Source organism: Haliaeetus leucocephalus, unplaced genomic scaffold (assembly GCF_000737465.1).
Source record: "Haliaeetus leucocephalus isolate CR32 unplaced genomic scaffold, Haliaeetus_leucocephalus-4.0 Scaffold93, whole genome shotgun sequence".
Lineage (NCBI taxonomy): Eukaryota > Metazoa > Chordata > Aves > Accipitriformes > Accipitridae > Haliaeetus > Haliaeetus leucocephalus.
This window is the reverse complement of record NW_010972529.1, coordinates 52,271-72,355: the sequence shown is the minus strand read 5'-3', so window position 1 is coordinate 72,355 and position 20,085 is coordinate 52,271. Positions and strand designations below refer to the sequence as shown.

Genomic DNA, 20,085 nt, shown 5'->3' with positions numbered 1-20,085 from the left:
GTCCGGCGCCCGTGCCCGGCCCCTCTCCCTCGGCCTGGCAGGGCTGCCGTGGGGAGCCGGCGCGGAGCGGAGCCGAGCCCGCAGGGATGCCGCCTGCTGCCAGGTACGGCCGGGAAGGCGGTGGCGTGTGTCCTCTTTTCCTTAGTGGGTGGCCGCCCGTCCGTGGTGTGGGCGATGGAAGCGTTCCGTTAGAGCGGCCGGAGCGAGGTCTGGGGCAGCCCCTCGCCGCCCCAGGGCCCGGGCCGGCCGCGGTCGGCGGAGCGTCGCGGGGTGCTCCCCCTTCTCCCTCGGCGAGGGGAGGTGTCCGTGGGCGCCAGGCCTGGCTTCCTGAGCCGCGGTCGGCTGCGGGTATTGCCTGGAAGGGTCTCTCGTTTCCGTTAGGGCTTCGCTGGGCGCGTTGTGGAGGTCGCTGTTGGCCGAAGTCCGTCTCCCCGCAGCACGTTTTGGCGTAATACCAGCCGAATCGCACATAGAAACAGCGGGTTATTGGGAATCTTTCTGCGGCAGTGTCAGTGAATGCAAAATTGGTCGCAGCGGTAGCCTGCGAGGTGCGGTGTAGCTGGTTTTGATGCAGGTAGTCGTGTAGCTCGAGGCTAGAAATTTGTAAGGAAAAACAGGCAACGGTAGAGTCTGACCGGTCCCGTTGTCGCAAGTGCGGTTCCGTTGTCCCCCCTGCCGCGCTGGAGCGGCACGCGGCAGTCTGGGGGGATGTTTTAATGCTGCGTGTCCCACTCTGGTTCCTCCAGGGGCACGTCCGGCTCACCAGGAGCACGCCTGGCAGTGTATGGAAAATGGACTTCTGGTTAGGGCACTTGGATTATTAAGGTTACACGATTTCAGTATCCTTAGAAGCGACTTATCTGAAGTCCCCCAGCAAAGCCAGGAATAGAGAGTGGGCATAACATTGCAACCCACAGCATGGTTCCCTGGTTCACATGGTTTCAGTAGTAGAGTTGATCCATACGTTGTATTACCTGTGTAGGTTTAGAACATTCCTCCGCTGACTTCTCTGCCTGAAACATCTCCTGTGGTCTCTGTCCCTCTCTCTGTCTCTCGCTCAATATTCTGATAAGTAGATTTCTATAAATAAATACACCACCTGCTTGTTTCAAAGAATATAGGGTGTGTTTTCTGCTTTACTGGTGTGGAGCTTTTCCGAAGTACCAGCCAGTGACTTTCAAAACTTCAAAGCTTGCTTTTTTTCTGACTGGAAGCAAATACAAAACAACCCAGCCTGAACTCCAGTTAAAAATGAGCTGCCACTGAAGATGACGTGGAAGCGTGAAGCTGAGTTTTGAAAGCGCTGGGGGCTTCAGGCAGCTCTCAGGGGAGTTACTGAGAGCCCGGGGCTGTTGAGGTGAGTGGGTGCTGGACTCACTAGTATTTCCATGGCTTCTTTCCAGGGATTGCTGAAGCTCTGAAGAGGAGGAGTAACAAAAGCTAATCAGAGTTCTGACAGAAATGGTTTTTCCCTGGAATTTCCTCTGGAATTTCACTGGCATTGATAGATCTGCAGAGGACATCCAGATTTAGACAACTATGCAAACTCGGGGATGAACCTGTTTTGTCACATTTTGCTTACATATTCTAAGGTGCTAAACATATAACTTGGCTTTGAATATGCATCATGTAAGATACATGTGTTGTTCAGCATACAGAGCCATGCACGAGTTGCTTCAGATTCCAAGAGTGGAATAGTTGTTATTCGTGACAGAATGTACAGCAAGGATCAAAGGTATGCAAATACATTGATTGCATAATACTATATATGAAGTGCTTTGAACATGTCTTGTGATTAATTGCAAGGATTAAGATGTAAAGGAAATATTTTCCTAAGTGAATTCAGGATCCTCAAAGTTTTCCCCTTAAGAGAAAACTTTGAACAGCCTGGAAAATCAGATCCTGCAGGTGTAACTGTTTGTTTAAAATGTCAAATGATGTTACCTTCACAGTCATTAGGTTTCTGTGTGACTTATGAACAAAGCTGGTACCCTTGTTGCAGTAGAAAGATTTTTATTTTTTTTCTACTTGTTTAATCTGTAAGCTTGATCTGAATGAGAAAGTCAAATTATTTTACCGTCTGTCACATACACTAGTGACAAAACTAAATGGACTTGATAGATATGTGTGACTTAATTGCTTTCTAGTTTGTTGATATCAGTGATAAACTTAAAGATTTTGTAACTAGTAAATGTTATTTTCTCATCCATCGTTTTTAATTTTGATTGAAAAGAGGAAGACTGATAATTTATTTCTCCTAAATATTCCTCATGCTTGAATGAGTTAATAAAATGAACCAAACTGAAATGAAAAGAACATTGTCTTTGTCTGTGGAGTTATGATTATCAGTTGCACAGCTACAGGTTTTTAACATTTATCCAGTGCCTTCCTATAGTCATGCTAAAAGTTTGAGCAGGGGAAGATTCACATCTCGGATAAGGGTTTTTTTAATTCACCTGACTTAACATACTGTGTTAAGTTTAACCATAGTATGCTCTGTCGTGATTTTAATTTTTGAGCTGTTTGTTTTGCAGAAAAAATAATTTAAGTTGTATTTTAAAACCATTTTAAATTAAAACCCAATTTATTTGTATTAAACTTGAGGAGAAGATTCTTTGGAAATAGTTATACCCTTGCCTGGCCATCTATAGATTCACAGTTGTTCCTTAGCACTTTGCCTGTAATTCAAAACCAGATCCTGCAAATATTAATGCTCTGAGGATAATAAATAGAGTAAAATAATAATGTTGAGGAGATGGACTATTTTAATAGGTCTTATGTATTAAAAAATTGTAACAAACTTAATAACTTCCTTATAATTAATAATTTTATAAATATTTTTTTTTCCGAACCTCCCTCTTGATCTACTGTCTTTCTGGAAACATTTTTTGCAACAGTGATGAGTTCCTGTAATATTTCAAATAAAGCCAAGCAGTGTTTATTTTCATTGTATTTAGTAAGTTGGAGTAAGTGGCATAGAATTTTCAGAGGCTATCTTCATGCAAAATTAATACAAATAATCATACGATGTTTTCTGTATTTATTTGAAATGGTAATAGCCCTTTCCACTTGAAAAAAGGAAAGTACTATTGTCATAAAATTGCCTGTTTAATCCGAGGATCCTTGCCCCCCTGCCCCCCCCCCAGCAGTAACTGTTGCAGTACCACTGCCTCCCCCCAAACATTGAAGAGGTTAAAATAATTCTCTATACATAGAAATTGTTTTACTTGCAAGTAATGTACTAAGATGATTTGCTGAATGTGATTTTTTTTTTTTAATGTATTTGCAGGTACAGAAGCAAAATGTTCATTTCACAATCAGTAGGTTACATTTCTTAATCACTATGGAAACACCGATGGGTGGGCCAGTGCATTTTTGTCAACTTGGTAAGTTGCCTATAGCTTTATATTGTAAGACGAGTGGTACTGCTAATTTTTCACCAACACTCCTCCTGAGTTACTGAAGTAAAATACCATCATCTTATTATAGAGCTCTCCCTGGAATAATTCAAAGAATCAAGTATCTAGTATATTACATTCTACATACCCCATTCTGTACATAAACCAGGATTTTCCCGTGAGAAAGAAATGCTTTGAAACAGCATATTGCATTCTGCCTCTCTAAATGTCCAGTGAACTCTTAGTTGGATGTGTTGTTTTTCATTTCTTATTCTAATTTTTTTCAGGACTCCTCAGTTTCTGGATTAGCAGGCACAACAAACATAGTTTGTTGGCTGAGCTGTAGGTGTAGTGAGAAACTGTTTGGATAGGATCATTTAATTCTGTAAAAAGGATAAGATGGTAAAGAAGATTCCCCATTCAGTTTACAGACCATCTTTATTTCTCCAGTCTTAATTTTCCTAGTTACTTGGTCTAAGATTTTTTTTTTTCTTGTCTGCGTCACTTACAGAAGTGCAACAAACAAATTTTTGCAACTCTCCCAACTATCTTCGCTAAACATGTTTGTTAAAATAAAGTTCTGAGGCAGTTTGAACTCTAGATGAATAGAATTTGATTTTGATAGGGGAGAGGCATTTAAAAATCACAAATATGGACAGAATAGAAAAACATTTATGTCAACAGGAAATATATCAGCAAGACAGCTGACAGATGTGAGGTGGCTGGCATAAGAGAGAATGGCAAAAGACTGTTTGCATCTGCTAATCCGAAGGTCTGGCTCCAATGAAGTGTGTTGTTACTAGAGTGTGCACTGACACTGTCTGTTTCTGTAATGGGGATAGCCTTAATGTGCTAAGGGCTGTGTGCCTTTCGGAGAAGGGAGAATTCCTGCCACAAATTATTACAAATCTGAGCTTGTGTTCAGGTAAAGAATAATAACTTTTAAGGTATTGCTTTGTTACACCCACTGGATGTTTTTTCCAGATAGGTGATCTGTTACTACATGGCAAGAAATCAGTTGTTGTACTTTTAACTGCACTTCTCTAAGAGGATGTTTATTATTCAGTAATAATGTAGAAGAACAAGTGCAAAAGGAGGGCATACGAGAGAGGATGTTTGTGGTTTGAATGGCAAAATGAAGCTTGAGAGACATGAGTTTTCTGTCTTGTGGAAATGTAAATTTGCTGCATGTGCAGCTCGAGTGAGCTGCTTAATCTCTTTGCATCTAATTTCAGAAGGGATGCTGGGAGCATAGTTGTTTGTGATACAGACGTCCAAAGAGCCAGATTTATAAGAGATGCTTGGTTAAGTATCTGTCCCAAATGATTTCAACAACCTTAGGTACCCAAGTGTATTTGTGTGTGCTTCTGTGTGTGCCCACTCCTGATTAAAGGGCAATTTTTAAATCACTTCTCTGCAGCCATAGATTCTGTGCAGATATCTCTTTAATTGAGTAGCAGTTTTTTCCTTTCCTCTTCCAGTACTCTCTGCAAAAGTAGACAAGGATCATAAAATAACTTCATTAATCCATTAGGAAATTCTCCCAGTCTGTCTGGGATGGGGCAGTTCCCACTGACCCACGACTATTCTGAATCCCCTCTACTTCACCAGGACCATGTTTTCTGGTACTGTGTTTCACATAGTTGGGGGTTGGACCAGATGACCTCTGGAGGCCCCTTCCAATGTCAACCATTCTGTAATAGTACTGTCCTATCAATTATTTGTAGATCTCCATAAAGATTGTTTTAATTTTTTATGAGGCATGTCCCATATTTCTTTTCTCTTTTCACAGTCATTCTTACTGTGGCACGTCTCGTTGACACATCAGGTAGTTCTGTTATAATTTATCATACTGTGGCACCTGAGAACCTCAGTTGTGGACCAGAGTGCTACTGCATTAGTTGCTGTACAAACGTAAAGTCAAAGACATTCCTCATGCTATAGAAGTTACCATTCTAAGTGAGATGAGAATAAAAAAACATGTTAAGGCAGTATTAATCAGCACAGTTCAACAGAGGTAGCAGGCCAGTGGTGTTTTGGGTATTGTTGTATTTTTGGGTAGAGGGTTTAGGTGTCAAGACAATTATTTTTATATTTGTTGCACTCAAAGTGGAAGGGAGCTAAAGGATCTTGAGAAAAAAATTAGAAGGGTCAGAACAATAATTTCAAGAATGCTGTGAAGCACCATGCTGGAAAGATGCACATGATGCAAGACTGACTTGGTCAAGGAAAAGAATTCTGAATACAGTGAGAATCTGGATGAACAATCTCTTACGGAGGTTATACAAGAAGATGTGGGGACCTCTAGAATGTCAGAATCTGCAAGAAGGCTGGGTTCAAGAGATAACTTGAACGTTCAGCCTGACTGACAGAGTGTGACAAATATAAACTTCCTGTCCTCATTTTAAAGGCGTTTTGTGACCTATCCTCTTACTGACTCCCATACTCAGTTGGTCAAAGAAGTTATTAGTTTAATTCAAACATGCATGCTTTTTCTCCTGCTTTAGACGAACTCCATGGAAATATCTGCAAAGTGACTTCATTATTTTCCCTAAAACTTTTCTCCATGAACTCTCTTTTGTCTTGACACCTAAACCCTCTATCCAAAAATGTGACAATACCCAAAACACTGCTGGCCTGCTACCTCTGTTGAACTGACAGGCCGAATGTGGCCTTAACCACGCCTTGTGACAGGAGAAGTGTTGCAGCATCTGTTGGTGGTGTTTTTTCTTTTCTTTTGCAGGCAGAGAATAGGATGTTGCAGAGTTAAACACCCACAGGGAAATGTTACAGGAACAGGACACAAAATAGAGAGCAAGTTACGAAATAGAGCCTGAACTAGGGAGTTACAGGAGTTAGCTGGCTGAAGACAGTGAGTAATATACCAAAGTTGTTAAACTACAGTCTCGAGGAATCCCTGCTGAAGCTGATTCAATAATGTTCTTCAAGGAGTAATAGTATCTTTTCCCAGACCGGTTTTAAGATTCTTGTCGTGACTTAGAGTTATTTAATAGACAGTGAGCTACCTGAAATATAGTCAGAATCCTCTAAGACAATATTTGATAGGAACATCTTAAGTACGCTTATTCACACTGAGTCTTGACCCTCATCTGGCAGGGATCAGCATAAGCCTGAACCACAGTGTAGTTATTGAAGAGCTAGCTCCTAGGAGCTGTGAATTTATGATAGAGGTTGGAAGGGGACATCGCATACTCTGAGGAAGGAGGGAAGGGTAGAGCAAAGTAGTAGGAAGATAATGTGAAAGAAAGAAACAGTTCCACTAAGGGAATACTGAGTATCATCTCTATTGTTGCAAATTAATATTGCCAATAGCAGGCTAATAATGGGATATTGTAGACATACAAATATATTAATACATAGTTTCATTTTTCAGTGTATATCAGCATTCTGTCTACAGCTTGTTGCAGCTTGCCTGGTAAGAGGTTTTTATTGTTTTTCAAATGCTTTTCCTAACACAGTTCAAAAAACTTGCCATGTTCTCACCAAGCATCATTTTAAAACTTCATGCTTTTTGAAGAAAGAACTTAATAGAAATATAATACAGGAGGATAGTCCTTGCATTGTTGTTTCTATTGTGCTGAACTCTGTTTTATGGTTGCTTTATTTGGGGGCAAATATTGGGCTGCTCTAATTGGGTTTATTTATTAGAATTGCTGCAATCTCACATTTGTTTGCCATTCATACTGGTGGGTTGTTTGTTTTTGTTTGGTTCTTTTTTTTTTTCCCTTTCTAGAAAGGTTTCTGGGAGGGCCACCTCACAACCTACAAATGCAATCTTACAATTTTCAGCACATTTTGTCCTGGCAGGCAAAAAGTGATCCAACTGTGCCAACATACTATCGTGTGCTGTACACTGACCGCAGGCAAGTCTTACTTTATAAGACACAAATTTTACTTTTAATGTTTATTGACTCAAAATACTAAGGCTGGCGTTTTCTTGTTTGTCTGTTTTTCTACTCAGAAATGCTTTTCCTCTCTCCCCTGCCATGCTTTCTTGTATCAGGGAATCCAGACAGATTATTTTGATCTTTTTTAAACTTGTTTTGATTTACAGGAACTGGAAGACTGCTAAACAATGTTCAGATATTACACAGCTCTCCTGTAATCTGACAGACGATTTAAAAGATATTTTCGCTTCCTATTCTGTATTGGTTCAGAGATTCACAGGAACTGAAGTGTTAAATTCTTCTGTACTTCATTTTATGCCACTTAGTGACAGTAAGTTCTCTGTCTGCATTTGCTCATTTTAGTAGTTTTTATTCGTAGCTGATGTAGAAATGCTATTCTGCTAGCTTTACAGTAAGACACTCCAAACTAACTTGGTCAGTAGCTTATTCCTTTATCTAAGAGAACATGAATTTGTGTACAATGTATCACATCAGTTACAAGACAGAGGATACGTAGATAGCTTTCCAAAATTAGTGGCTACAGTAGTTCTGATAAATGGACGAGGCTCTGGTTTTGAAGTAAAATATATACATAAATACAGAGGAAATAGCATTGTGTCAAGCATTGACAAGCACAAAGCAAAAATCTCTAAGTGCATAAGGTAGATAACTTTAAAAAAAACAACACTGGTTTTGTGTCTTCAGGTAGTCAATGTTAAGAGTTAAAGAAATACCATGTCTGCAGTAGGTGTAGGGGAAGAGATTTACTTGTTTGTTCATCAGCCTGCTCTTTTCCCTTTTCTTGCTGAAAGAAGCAGCTTATTAGCTGTGACATCTTCTAAGGCTAGAGGTGGCTTCCCCCTTGTACTTAGTATTCAGTTTTGAAATAACAGAGATTGAGGAACAATTGGAGGACTACAGAGGAGAAGTAGGTCATGTTACCTCTGAATTCAGCACAGAGGTAGCCACTGCTGTGTCCACTTACAGTCTCAGAAATGATGAAAAATTGGAGGGGATGGGGGGAATAACTGCAAGGATAACTGAAGAATTTATTAGCATCCCTTTGAGGTGGAGGCCTTCAGTCTTTCAGCCATTAGTTTAATAAAGAGAAGGATCAGAAGGTGTGTTGACCACTAGTTAATATGATGGCAGGCTTCTTCAGTCTTGTAAACAAAACATAACAGCATGCCCTGACTGGAAGCTGAAGCTAGATAAATTTTAGCTGGGAACAAGAGGCATATTTTGAATTGACCACTGGAACAAACTGTCAGGTTGCTCTGATTGTCCATAGCTGGCAACTTGTAAATTGAAATTGGATGTTTTGCTATTAGTTCTCTAGTTCAAACCAAAGCCATTGAGTGAAGTTATGTTTTCCAGGGCACAAGACTTAGATGAACCCTGTAGTCTTTTCTTGTTTTACAGTGCCTGAATAGGAAAGAATCAATATTCTGAGATATTTCTGTACTGGGTGCAGTTGATGTGTACCTTCAAATACCTATGGTGGAATCTCACTCCTCTTGACAGATGGATTTGAGCAAAGACAGAAAGGCTTCATAACAAAGAACCAGGAGAACAACCACATTTGACTGTAACCAGATTTAAGCTAATGTTTGTAACTTAAATCAAAAGATGAGAAAGGAGTAAGTGTGCAACCGTTTGACTAGGACATGCTTTTTGAGGTGCTGGAGCGTGTCCAGAGAAGGGCAATCAAGCTGGTGAGGGGCCTGGAGCACAAGTCATATGAGGAGTGGCTGAGGGAACTGAGGTTGTTTAGTCTGGAGAAAAGGAGGCTGAGGGGAGACCTTATCGCTCTCTACAGCTACCTAAAAGGAGGTTGTAGTGAGGTGGGTACTGGTCTCTTCTAGCAAGTAACTAGTGATAGGACGAGAGGAAATGGCCTCAAGTTGTGCCAGGGGACGTTTAGATTGGATATTAGGAAAAATTTCTTTACTGAAAGGGTTGTCAAGCATTGGAACAGGCTGCCCAGGGAAGTGGTTGAGTCGCTGTCCCTGGAGGTATTAAAAAAGCATGTAGACAAGGCACTTCAGGACATGGTTTAGTGGGCACGGTTGACAGTTGGACTCAGTGATCTTAAAGGGCTTTTCCACCCTGTATGATTCTACAATTCTCTGCTTTCCTGTTTGAGAGTAGATGAAAGCTCACATTTGTTTTAAGCATTAAACTTTTTATTTTGCTTTCTACCCTATTTCAGAAATAGAAGTAGTTAGCAAATGTATATGGCTCCCTTGAATTTTGCAGAGGTTGGCAGACCAGTCTCCGCCTTGATCAAAATGTACATGCTTCTGGAAGAGACAAAAGTGAAATGCAAACTCTAAATTTTCATGGTTCCCCCCCTGCCAATGCACTGTGCAGAAATGGAGGATTATGAAGATAGTTTGGTCTCACACCATTTTCCAACATTCCTACTTCTTTCCTGTGTTGGAGGAAAGAATATCTTGGGCTTGATTCACTACGGAAGTTCCTCTGATTTCGAGGGATATGTGGTTTTGGAGAGAGGAGACAATTAGTGTGCATGGCTCTTCAAACACATATGTGTCCTGAGGACCTGAACTGGAGAGATTACTTCGAACTCAGTGGAAGTCTCACAGAAGTGTAACAGTGTTTTGCTAAGTCCTCTGTCCTACTGTCACTAGAGTTTCTAGTCTTTGGAGCTCAGCTGTCAAGTCTAAACTTGACAGTCTATAGCTTTCCTTGCAACCAGTATGGATATATGCAGGGCTACACACCATTGAATTTCTACAAAAATTCCTTCCAGAGAGTCACTAGAAGATGAAGATGAGCAAGAAAGTAATCAGCTTTTCCTATACATTAACCTCAGTTTTCCTCTCAAATAGATAAAAAGCTCACACCTCTGTGGAGCTGAAGCAAAGCCTTTGTCACCTTCCTACTTCACTCCTCTCCACTGGTTTGTGTTTTTAAAATCTGGTCATGGGGGAAAAGATCAGTTGACCGTGGAACTTAAATATTGCAAGGCCTTGCGGATTTACAACAGTGACATACTCTGGAATCTGATTAGTCAGCTATATATCCATCACTGAAATAGAATTGGTACTGAATACGTAGTATATATTTTTTCCATCATTTTTTTCTCTTTTTTTTTTATCAATAGCGTTCCTGGGACCACCAGAAGTTAATATCAGTTCCTGTCTAAACTGCATAAGTGTTACCATAAAGCTGCCAACCTCTCATGCCAGAAAAAATGAAAAGCTACAGTCTTTAATTGATATATATAAAGACCTTGATTATGGTATAACACTGAAAACACTTGATGGAGAGCATAAGGTAAAGAACTTTCTGTTTTATTTGTGCTTTAGGGGAGAAATACAGAAAGCATAAATGGCTCTCATCGTTAGCAGATTCACAGAAGCAAATATGTGAATAGAACATACTTAGAAGAAAACAAAAAGAATGGCCAACATAATCTTAGCTTCCTTTTACTGCAGAGTAGCAGGTGTAGAAGAGGAATACTAGTTGTCCTGTATCCTTATTTGAAATAAAGCACAGGGCACTGGCTTAGGTGACTATTGTCTGGGAAGACAAGGGAAAGACAGTTTAGCAGAAACTACTAGCAGGTGTATACACAGCTGATAGGAAAACATGTTGAGAAAGCAGTCCGGTAGTTTTCTGTCAAACTGGAAAAATGTATCCGGTTAGTTTCTGAAACAACCTATTCTGGGTCTGGTACTATTTAATTTTTCTTTTTTTAATATGCTGAAATAAATAGGCATGATTAGAACTTAAAATGATCATCACAAAATGAAGAATAATCTCAAAATAATAGGAGATAATTCAATAAGGACCAATGCAAGGCATAACACCTAAGAATAATTGTCTGTGTAGTAAGTAGAGTGGTAACAGCTATACGGGCAGCAGTTTTGCCAGAAGGGATGAGAGCATTCTGTAATGTTACAAGCTAAACGTGACTCTCATGTTGCTGAGAGATAAAAAAAATAATTGTATTTTTACATACTCAGTACTTGTAAAGCCCACCTACCTTGCATCAGTCTGGGGTTCAGAAAAGGCACAGACCAGTTGAGCAGGATCCAAAAAGGAGCAGTGAGGACTCTGGGGGATCCTGACACGTGATCTGTGAGGAAATGCTGGAATAATAGGGCACTGCTTAGTGTAACCAAGTAGAGAACAGTTAGAGGCCAGAGTCTCTGAGTATGTAAACATTTACTACAGAAAAGGAGGAAATAAACCATTCACTGTGACTGAAAACAGTGAAGTGAAATTGGCAATTATGCAGACTTTAGGTTAAACACCAATAGAGACGTTAATACCTGGGCTCGCAAAGCACTGGAATAAGTTGCCTAACTAGAGCATGGACTGCCTGTAGTGGAAGTTTTGAACAGCAGGTCAGACAGGTACCTGTTGGGAATTTAATCTGTCTAACTCATTCTGCCATGCATCACAGAAGAAGAATCACAGCTTGCCTGCCATGGATATTTTTCCCCTGATTTCTGAATCAGAATATCACTTGCAGTTTCAAATCTGTAGAATCTATGTGAGGCTACTTCAAGGGGACATATAGTGACCAACAGTTGGAGACAGAAGGCAGTTTATCTTTGATAATACAATATTTCACAAACAGGGTTAAGGTAGGCATCTTCACATCTGCTGGAACTAGAGATGAAGTAGTTGTCTAGGTAAACCCCTGAGTTACTGTGTCAGTTTTTGCGGTTTCACATGCTACTGCATTTCTCTGGAATAGCCATAATGTTTTATCAGTGGCTGGGGATCTCTTTTTAGGCAAATACCTGACTTTAAAACATTGTCTTTCACGGCAGAGGCCACGTGAGAAAACCACTGAAGAAATTTTTACTACGGTCATTGAAGAATTGTATCCAAATAGAAATTACTGTGTGTCTGTTATGGTCTCTGCAGCTCTAAACAAACGTTCCATCCCATCAGCCTGGAAATGTGTAACTGCAGACTCTGTAGCTCAACAAGGTAACTGCTGTGGTGCAGGAATGGATTGTCTGACTTGATTATGTGCAAGTGTTTTCTTTTTACGTAGGATGATTTACAAGTCAATCCTAAAAATAATAAGAGAGAAAGTACGTTCTGAGTGATAAACTTTGTGGGAATTTATAAGTGAAATATAAAACCCCATCCACTTTGGGGCTACAAATCTATTCTTAATCCTGTGAGCCATACAAAGCTCCTCTAACTGCATAAATAGTTATCAAAGGTAGTGTAATTTCTTTTTTAATTCCTGAACCTAATTTGAGATTTGGTCCTGTTTTGACTTTGGACCAGATGACCTCCAGAGGTCCCTTCTAACCAGAATTATTCTGTGATTCTAAATAGCTGTTCTGAATGTGAAATATGAAATGTGGTCATTGGAAACTTCATTCATATATGTTTGTTTGTTTGGTCGTTTCATTTGCAGATTATCATACAGTTGGAATTGCAGGTGCTATATGTTTTTCACTGATGGTAGCTGGTGCCCTGAAGTGTATGCATGCAGGAGGTTATATTCTTCAAAAAAAATCACTTCCACGTACCTTGGTACGTAATAATTCTCATATTTAACCTTCCTGGTTGGGAGGAGAAAGTTCACCATCTCAAATTTCTAATCCTGTGCATCAGGTACAAGTTATATAAGTACCTATAATGTTTTAATTTGCAGTTTGCTTATGTTAAAGATAGTCTATAGGCTGCTAAATCATGTCTGTTCTGCGGAACAAATATTCAGTCTTTTTCAAAACCACTTCTTGCTACTTCTGTGACAAGTTACTAACAGAGATAGAGATGTGATCATCCCACCCTATTCAGTGCTTGTCAGGCCACACCTGGAGTATCATGTCCAGTTCTGGTCCCCACAGTGCAAGAAAGATGTGGACAGACTGGAGAGGGTCCAGAGAAGGGACACGAAGATGAGCAAAGGGCTGGAGAACCTGCACTGTGAGGAAAGACTGAAGGAGTTAGGTCTTCTCTGCCTGAAGAAGAGAAGGCTTGGGGGTACCTCATTACAGTATTCCAGTACTTAAAGAGTGGGTACAAACAGGATAGAGGCTCTCAAGACAAGGGGCAATGGGTACGAGTTGCACCATGAGAAGTTTAATCTCGATGTAAGAAAGAAATTTTTTACAGTGAGAGCAATCAGTCACTGGAACAACCTCCCCAAGGATGTGATGGAGTCCCCATCACTGGAGGTTTTCAGTATATGGTGGGACAGGGTGCTAGATAATCTCATCTAGGCTCCCTCTCTATTAAAGGTTGGACCAGATGGTCTTCAGAGGTCCCTTCCAGCCTGGGCTGTTCTGTGATTCTATGAAGTTAGAGGGGGCAAGCAGCAGTGAAGGGGAGAACCCCACCCAAAGTGACTTTAAATGAACTCTTTATGGTACACAGAGCACCCAGTGTAGGACAATTAACCCCTTGTCCTTTGAAAATTACCTTATATGTAAATCCTTCCAGCAGCAGACAAATTTCTTCTTCTATCTGAGCCAGGGCAATAACTCCAAAACAAAAAACCCTACTCCAGTTCTTAGGTGAAGTGAATAGGGAGAAGACCTGTTCTCCACCAGGAAGGATGCTCTGAAAGCATTCAGGAGCAATGTGTATCCATTGCTCCTTAGAAAACCATTTTCTGGCACATTTTGCCTCCATTATTTCACCCTGCAGCATTATACTCCTCTCTAAGAACAAAATCAATTACACCTGTAATATTTTTCCGTTTATTACACCAAAAATCAGAGTGTTTTGAGGATTTGAAGATTTGAGGATAGTTTAGCCAGGTCCCTGGTTGCTGGAGTTTAAAGGCATTTTGCAAGAGTCTATAACTGAAAGCAAATATTTTAAACTTCCCTTCAAGGTCTTTCCTTTATCACGTTTCCATAGGAAAGCAAGCTGAAAAGACAGAAGGTAGCTTTAAGACCCAGTTGGGTATGGGCATATGTCGTGGTTTAACCCCAGCCAGCAACCAAGCACCACACAGCTGCTTGCTCACTCCCCCCACATTGGGACGGGGGAGAGAATCAGAAGGGTGAAAGTGAGAAAACTTGTGGGTTGAGATAAAGACAGTTTAATTGGTAAAGCAACAGCCACGTGTGCAAGCAAAGCAAAACAAGGAATTCATTCACTACTTCCCATCTGTTGCAGAAACACTAGGCCAACAGCAATATGTTTCTAAAGTCAGTTTTGTTTAATGATATCAAAATGCAATGGTCAAATTGAACAGGAATGCTATGCAGTATTGAGATATAACAGCCAGATTGAACAGGGATATTTGGTTGTAAACACTGCGACAACCACAACTTATCTACAGGTTCAGGATGTCAGTTGGGAACTGTCGCTACATGAACTGTAACTACGTCTAAGCTTAAAATGACTCAGAATGCACATATCACTCACCAATGGGGTGAGGAACTCAACCCCAGGGAGTTTCCTTAGACAACGTCCTGATCTAAGGGGAGAGTCTCCGACTGCAGACCTGCTGCTCCAAGGAAGACTGGCTCCAAGGAGTCTTCTGGTGGGCTTCATTTATACCTTAGGTTGGATCGGGGCTTGTGGTCATCTATGGTCAGGAGTCTAGAGACTTCTCTTAACTGAGGTGTTTCATTTAATGAGGTTTTTCTGCCAGGCTCAGGTAGCTGGGGTATGTGACTTGGGGCACTCTGTGTATGTGACTCCCATGTGGGCTGGGCAGCTAGAACCACAGCTTCTAGTTTAACTCTTTCCTTTCAGCAGTCAGGAAGTTTTGGTCTCTATTGGGGCATATACCTGCCACCCCATCAGCAGGCAGGTGTTCAGCCATCTCCAGGAAAGCAGGGCTCCATCACATGTAACAGTTACTTGGAGAAGACAAATGCCATCACTCCAAACATCCTCCCCTTCATTCTTCTTCCCCTTGTTTTATATGCTGAGTATGATGTCATATGACATGGAATATCCCTTTGGTCAGTTGGGGTCAGCTGTTCCAGCTGTGTCCCCTCCCAACTTTTTGAGTACCCCCAGCCTACTCCCTGGTGGGGTGGGGTGAGAAGCAGAAAAGGCCTTGACTCTGTGTAAGCGCTGCAGTAGCAATAACTAAAACATCCCTGAATTATTAACACTGTTTCCAGCACAAATCTGAAATGTAGCCCTATACTAGCTACTCTGAAGAAAATTAACTCTATCCCAGCCAAAACCAGGACAGCATATTGTTCCTGTAGTGATGCATAAAAATGGCCAAGATTTGGGAGTTTTGGTCTCACTATCCCCAAAAGATGGGCCAGTTATTTAGGCACATCTGGAGAAGAAAAGAGTCACTGTTCGTGCTCTTAAGATTTATTTTTTTCTAAAGCTATGCTTCATGGTTATTGTCCACAAAAGGAGTCAAGGACAGCATGTAAGAAGTGCTAAAAGTAAAAGCTCAGCAGCTTGGTAAGAGCAGGATCTGGGTGGTTATTGGAAATGATCTCACACACAGCAAATAACTTACTGTCAGTTCACATCAACAAGGTGACAAAGGGCAGACCATCAAAGACCTTCGTAGAGATGCGACACTGCTTTGAGGAAGCAGTGTTTAAAGCATGTTGTTTTTCAGGAAACCTGAGTCTGCTTTGTAACATCAACAGTTACAGCTTCTCAGTCAAAGGAAAAATCCTCTTTACTGAAATAAGATATACCTTGCAGGTCCCCAGTCTTCCAGTTTCACAGGTATCTCATACCATAGATGTGCGGATATGTTCCTGCCAGAAAAGTATCTTAGTTATTAGTTCCAGAACTGTTTCTAGCAAGTTCAGGATCACTTCTCTGGGTAGCCTGATGTCTGTCTTCCTTCTCCAGTCTCAGGAATGATTTATTACTGTATTCAGATATAAACAGGCATTAGTGAAAAGGATGCCTGGTAGTGGAACACTTAGTAGGAGAAAAAAAAAAGGATATTTATATGCATGTTATCTCTGCCAGAATCTAGAGCTGGCATAGTATCTTAGAAACTAAATCTTGGACCAGGCTGTCATGATCTACCTGAATATTGGAGTTGGATGAAAACAAAAAAAAGCAAAGGAAAAGAAAAGGAACAACATAGCCCTGAAAGAAAACTTATTTGGTGTTGGGGTAGGGGGGAGGATGGGCAGGTACACAAGGCAAACGGTATCTGCGTCACCTTCTAAATGCTAAGGCATTCTCAGTAGTCACATACAGTGATTGGCAAAAAAGTCCATGATTAAGGCGTATTTAAGGAAGAAAGAAGGGTAATGGTAATACATCACTCAAATTGTTCCACTATTTTGAATAAAATAATGTTTCTTTCACTTTTTCTGTGATCAAGTGTCACATTTTAGTGTTTGAGGAAGCCAGTCCTGCGTCAGCTAATTTTTTATTTTAATAGAAGAGATTGAACTGCCACTAAATTTCAAGCAAAAATAACAAGATTTCCGGGACTTGTTCTATCCATCTGTGCTTGCTTGCTTTTTTTTTTTTTTTTAATAGTCTGACTTCTTTTACACTTAGTTCTATGGAGTTTTTCAGCGTAAGTATTTTCCATTTTCTACAAACATATCCAGAGTAGATTGGTATCAACTTTCTCTAAGACTTTTTTCCTCATGTTTCTGTCCTTTGCTATGTCGTTACCTTCATATCCCTAAGATTGCTGAACATGACTTTGCCAAATAGTGTCTAAGGTTAATTTTTTTATTGTCAACATTTTCCCCCAATGCTTTGAATATTCAATAATCCTCAGAAGTGCAGAGTAAAACTGAGAAAATGGGACTTAGGTTGTTATATAGTTTGTTGCTTCAAATGATACATTTCTAAAGGACATTAAAATCGATCATCCATGTAAGGTTTCTCTTTTGCACGGTAACTGCAAGAGCTAATAGAAAGTTGCAAGACTCACCTCAGGTTTAAGGTGTATGTCTAAAATGAGCTTTTATTCTTAGAAAGATGTCTTAAAAATTAGAATTGAAACATTTCATACCTGATAACTGCTTGGCACTAGTGTCATTTCTTTGAGGCTGTCTAATGCAATGTGCCTTGATTTGTAGTGAAGGCTGTCATATTTACAGGAACGGAGGAGGGAACAATCCTAGACGCCTTGAACTCTGCAGAAAAAGCAAAAAATGTGCCACATAAAGGATCATTTGTTTGACAACCTCATGACTGGGGGTATTTTTTCATATTTTTCTGTGCATGTGTGCAAATTTGGCTGATTTTTTTCACTTTGCTCTTAGGTATTCATTAGGACGTTAGCCTATTCACCTTGGACATCTGAATCTGAAGAAATAGCCTCTGTAGAGATCATTTACAAAGAGGTTAAAAAAAAGACAAATGAACACATTGGTGGCATCAGTGATGAAGATGACAGTGATGACAGTGACAGCGATGCCATAAGTAATCATGACTATACAAGGCGGGGTATCATAAGTCGAGTACCTCATTCCTCTGACACAATAAATGTATTTGTGCAGTACTCTGCAAATAGTACATGTGACAACAGCAGCAGCCAGGCAAGTGAAAATCCAGATGCTGACCCAGAAGATTTTGAAGAGCATGAGATGGACATTGAAGAAGACAACACAAGTAGTGAGTTACTTAATCCTTTCTCTGAGGTAAACTGTAACTATTCTTCTAGGCAAAGGAACAGTGCTTGCTTTACCATTAACTTGAAAACTGTGCTGTTGGGAACCTCTGAAGAGAATGTGGATAGTTCTGCAGCTCTTCTTTCATCCCAAGAAGGTCCAGTTGACTGGCAATGTACTTGTGATTTTGAAGCAAAACTGGATAACACAGAAAGTGTGCAGAAACCACACTGTCCTAGCAGCTCTCGTGAATGGCAAAATTCCTCCTGTTCTTCTGATGACAGTGACTCATCAGATTCAGATATGGACCAAAAAACTGAATACATAAGAAGATAAGTGAGAACCACTATTACTCTATAATATATGAATCGATGTTGTCCAACTTTTATTTCTGGACTCAACATACAGATCTTGTCTTTTTCTTTTCTTAACATTCTGTGAGTATACGCCTGAACACTGAAAATACACAACATTCATTTTTAACAAATATTTCTCTGATCTCTCCAGGTTGCTCCAGGTATGATTCAGATTGAAGTATCCACAGAGAAACAAAAATGACTGTTCAGATGCAGCAGAAAGAGTAGTTATTTCATTTTGCAGTTTGATAGTGAATTATACCTTTTAGCTGTTATAAAGTAAATATTTTCTCTAACTCAAGTGAGAAGTTAGTTTGCCTTACAAGGAGTTGTAAGTGGCTGGTCGCTCAACCAGACTGCTTTTTTAATTTTCCTTTTTTATTCTTTAGCTCTGTTGATGGATCACTCTGAAACCTGTTTTGCTGGATGGATTGCTATATTCAAGTCAGTGAACTGATTTCTACGTTTGTGCAGGGAAAGCTGATCAATTGAAATAATGGAGGCAGAGATAAGAATACTCACAAAAGAGTTTTTACTGTGAATCAAGGCATTAAATACACATCTTTCTAATTTTTAATATAATTTTGTGCCATTATTGAATACTACACTTATTTTTTAAAATATGACATTTAAAAGTTACTGCATTGTACAATTATATTTTAACATTTGTGCTTCATAAAAAGAAATTTTTTTCATATCCCTGTCTGAATTTTTACTGTGGCTCCTATATGCCTTTGGAAAGCTACATGAGTTAGCCTGCTAAGAATTTACTCCCTATGGGAACACTTTTAGGTATCACAGCTGAAAAAAACCAACTTTTTTCACCTTATGTTGATCTGCTTAGGTACTACTTTTCTGCCCACAGGCAGTTTCAGGCTGCCATGGGTGGCAGTCATTCTTTTGGTCAGGATAGCTGAGAGTAATTTCTAAGGTGCTGGAATATATTCTGCTGCTGCACTGCTGTTAAGAAATGAGTAGGTGTAAGTACCTGACAGTTTGGCTCTTGACAAGCTAATTATTTGCAGATTTGTGCATCCTTAGAGTTAGTGGATGAAACTTCTGCTCACACTGACCCTCTAAGATGCTGCTGTTTGTACAGTGTAGCTGGTGTGCACCTCTCCACAGTGGCAGAAGTCAGGGGAATCGCTCGCGCGTAAGCGAAGGCGGTGGGACTGTGCCCATCCCAGGGAAAGCCAAACCAGCCCTGTAGCCTCATTTAATAACAGGAGGTGACAAAGGGGCCAGAAACAAATGTATTAAACCCACACAAAGAACTGGTATTTTCAGTTGGCAACAGTAATAGCTTGAGAAAGAACCGTTTTTACTCTGTGAATAATAAAACTGCTCCCTCTTCCCCCAAGTTTATGCTGGTTTTGATCAGGGCCACTGAACGTCCTGCTACCTTTGGTGCAGTCAGAAGATAAACCTTTCCTCAGGTAACATTCGTATTGCCTGCAGTGGGAATTTCATCCAAGGTCAGGTTTGACACTATGCGTCATCTGATGTCTGTCTATGAGTTAGTTATTTATCCGCTTTATTCTGACCTCCCGTCTTCCCAGCTGCCAGGCTGTACGCTGAAGGTGCTCTTTCGAGATTATGAGTATCTGAGCAGCCAGGCATCTAACTACTATGTTTTATACCGCAGCACCCATGAGCAGCTTTCCAGACCTGCGGGGAAGGTTCGGGTGCTGGCTGGGTGTGCTCTTTCTGGACAGGGGAACGCGGCCGTGGCGAAGGCGGGAGGCTTTGGGAAAACTGGGCTGAGCCGACCGGGGCACGGGCGATGTCCCCCGGCGGTCGGAGGCGGTCAGACCCGTGGGCGGAGGGCGAAGCCCGCCAGCCCGGGGCGGTCGCGGTGCCCGCGCGCCGCCCCGCCCTGCCCCGCCCC

At 40.7% G+C, this 20,085-nt stretch overlaps 2 protein-coding genes across 3 annotated transcripts in view; both read left to right on the top strand.

Annotated features, from left to right (window-relative positions):
- The first annotated feature begins 6 nt into the window (after positions 1-6).
- Positions 7-18,814, top strand: IFNAR2 (interferon (alpha, beta and omega) receptor 2). 2 transcript variants are annotated; one of them, XM_010585251.1, is made up of 10 exons: positions 7-103; positions 1,404-1,735; positions 3,290-3,386; positions 6,793-6,834; positions 7,153-7,282; positions 7,474-7,637; positions 10,437-10,609; positions 12,118-12,280; positions 12,723-12,841; positions 17,494-18,813. In XM_010585251.1, exons 3-10 carry the CDS (start codon positions 3,344-3,346, stop codon positions 18,175-18,177), a joined length of 1,518 nt encoding a protein of 505 aa, XP_010583553.1. In that variant the 5' UTR covers positions 7-103; positions 1,404-1,735; positions 3,290-3,343; the 3' UTR covers positions 18,178-18,813. The 2 variants fall into 2 exon arrangements, with proteins under 2 accessions (XP_010583553.1, XP_010583554.1); XM_010585252.1 differs by lacking the exons at positions 7-103; positions 1,404-1,735; positions 3,290-3,386 and adding an exon at positions 6,106-6,115 and having other exon boundaries at positions 17,494-18,814.
- An 873-nt stretch (positions 18,815-19,687) lies between these two features.
- The window catches only part of IL10RB (interleukin 10 receptor, beta), a 12,837-nt gene continuing 12,439 nt past the window's right edge, over positions 19,688-20,085 (top strand). The window contains exon 1 of the mRNA XM_010585325.1: positions 19,688-19,933. Coding sequence (XP_010583627.1) covers positions 19,688-19,933 — 246 coding nt within the window. The remainder of the gene's footprint in view (positions 19,934-20,085) is intronic.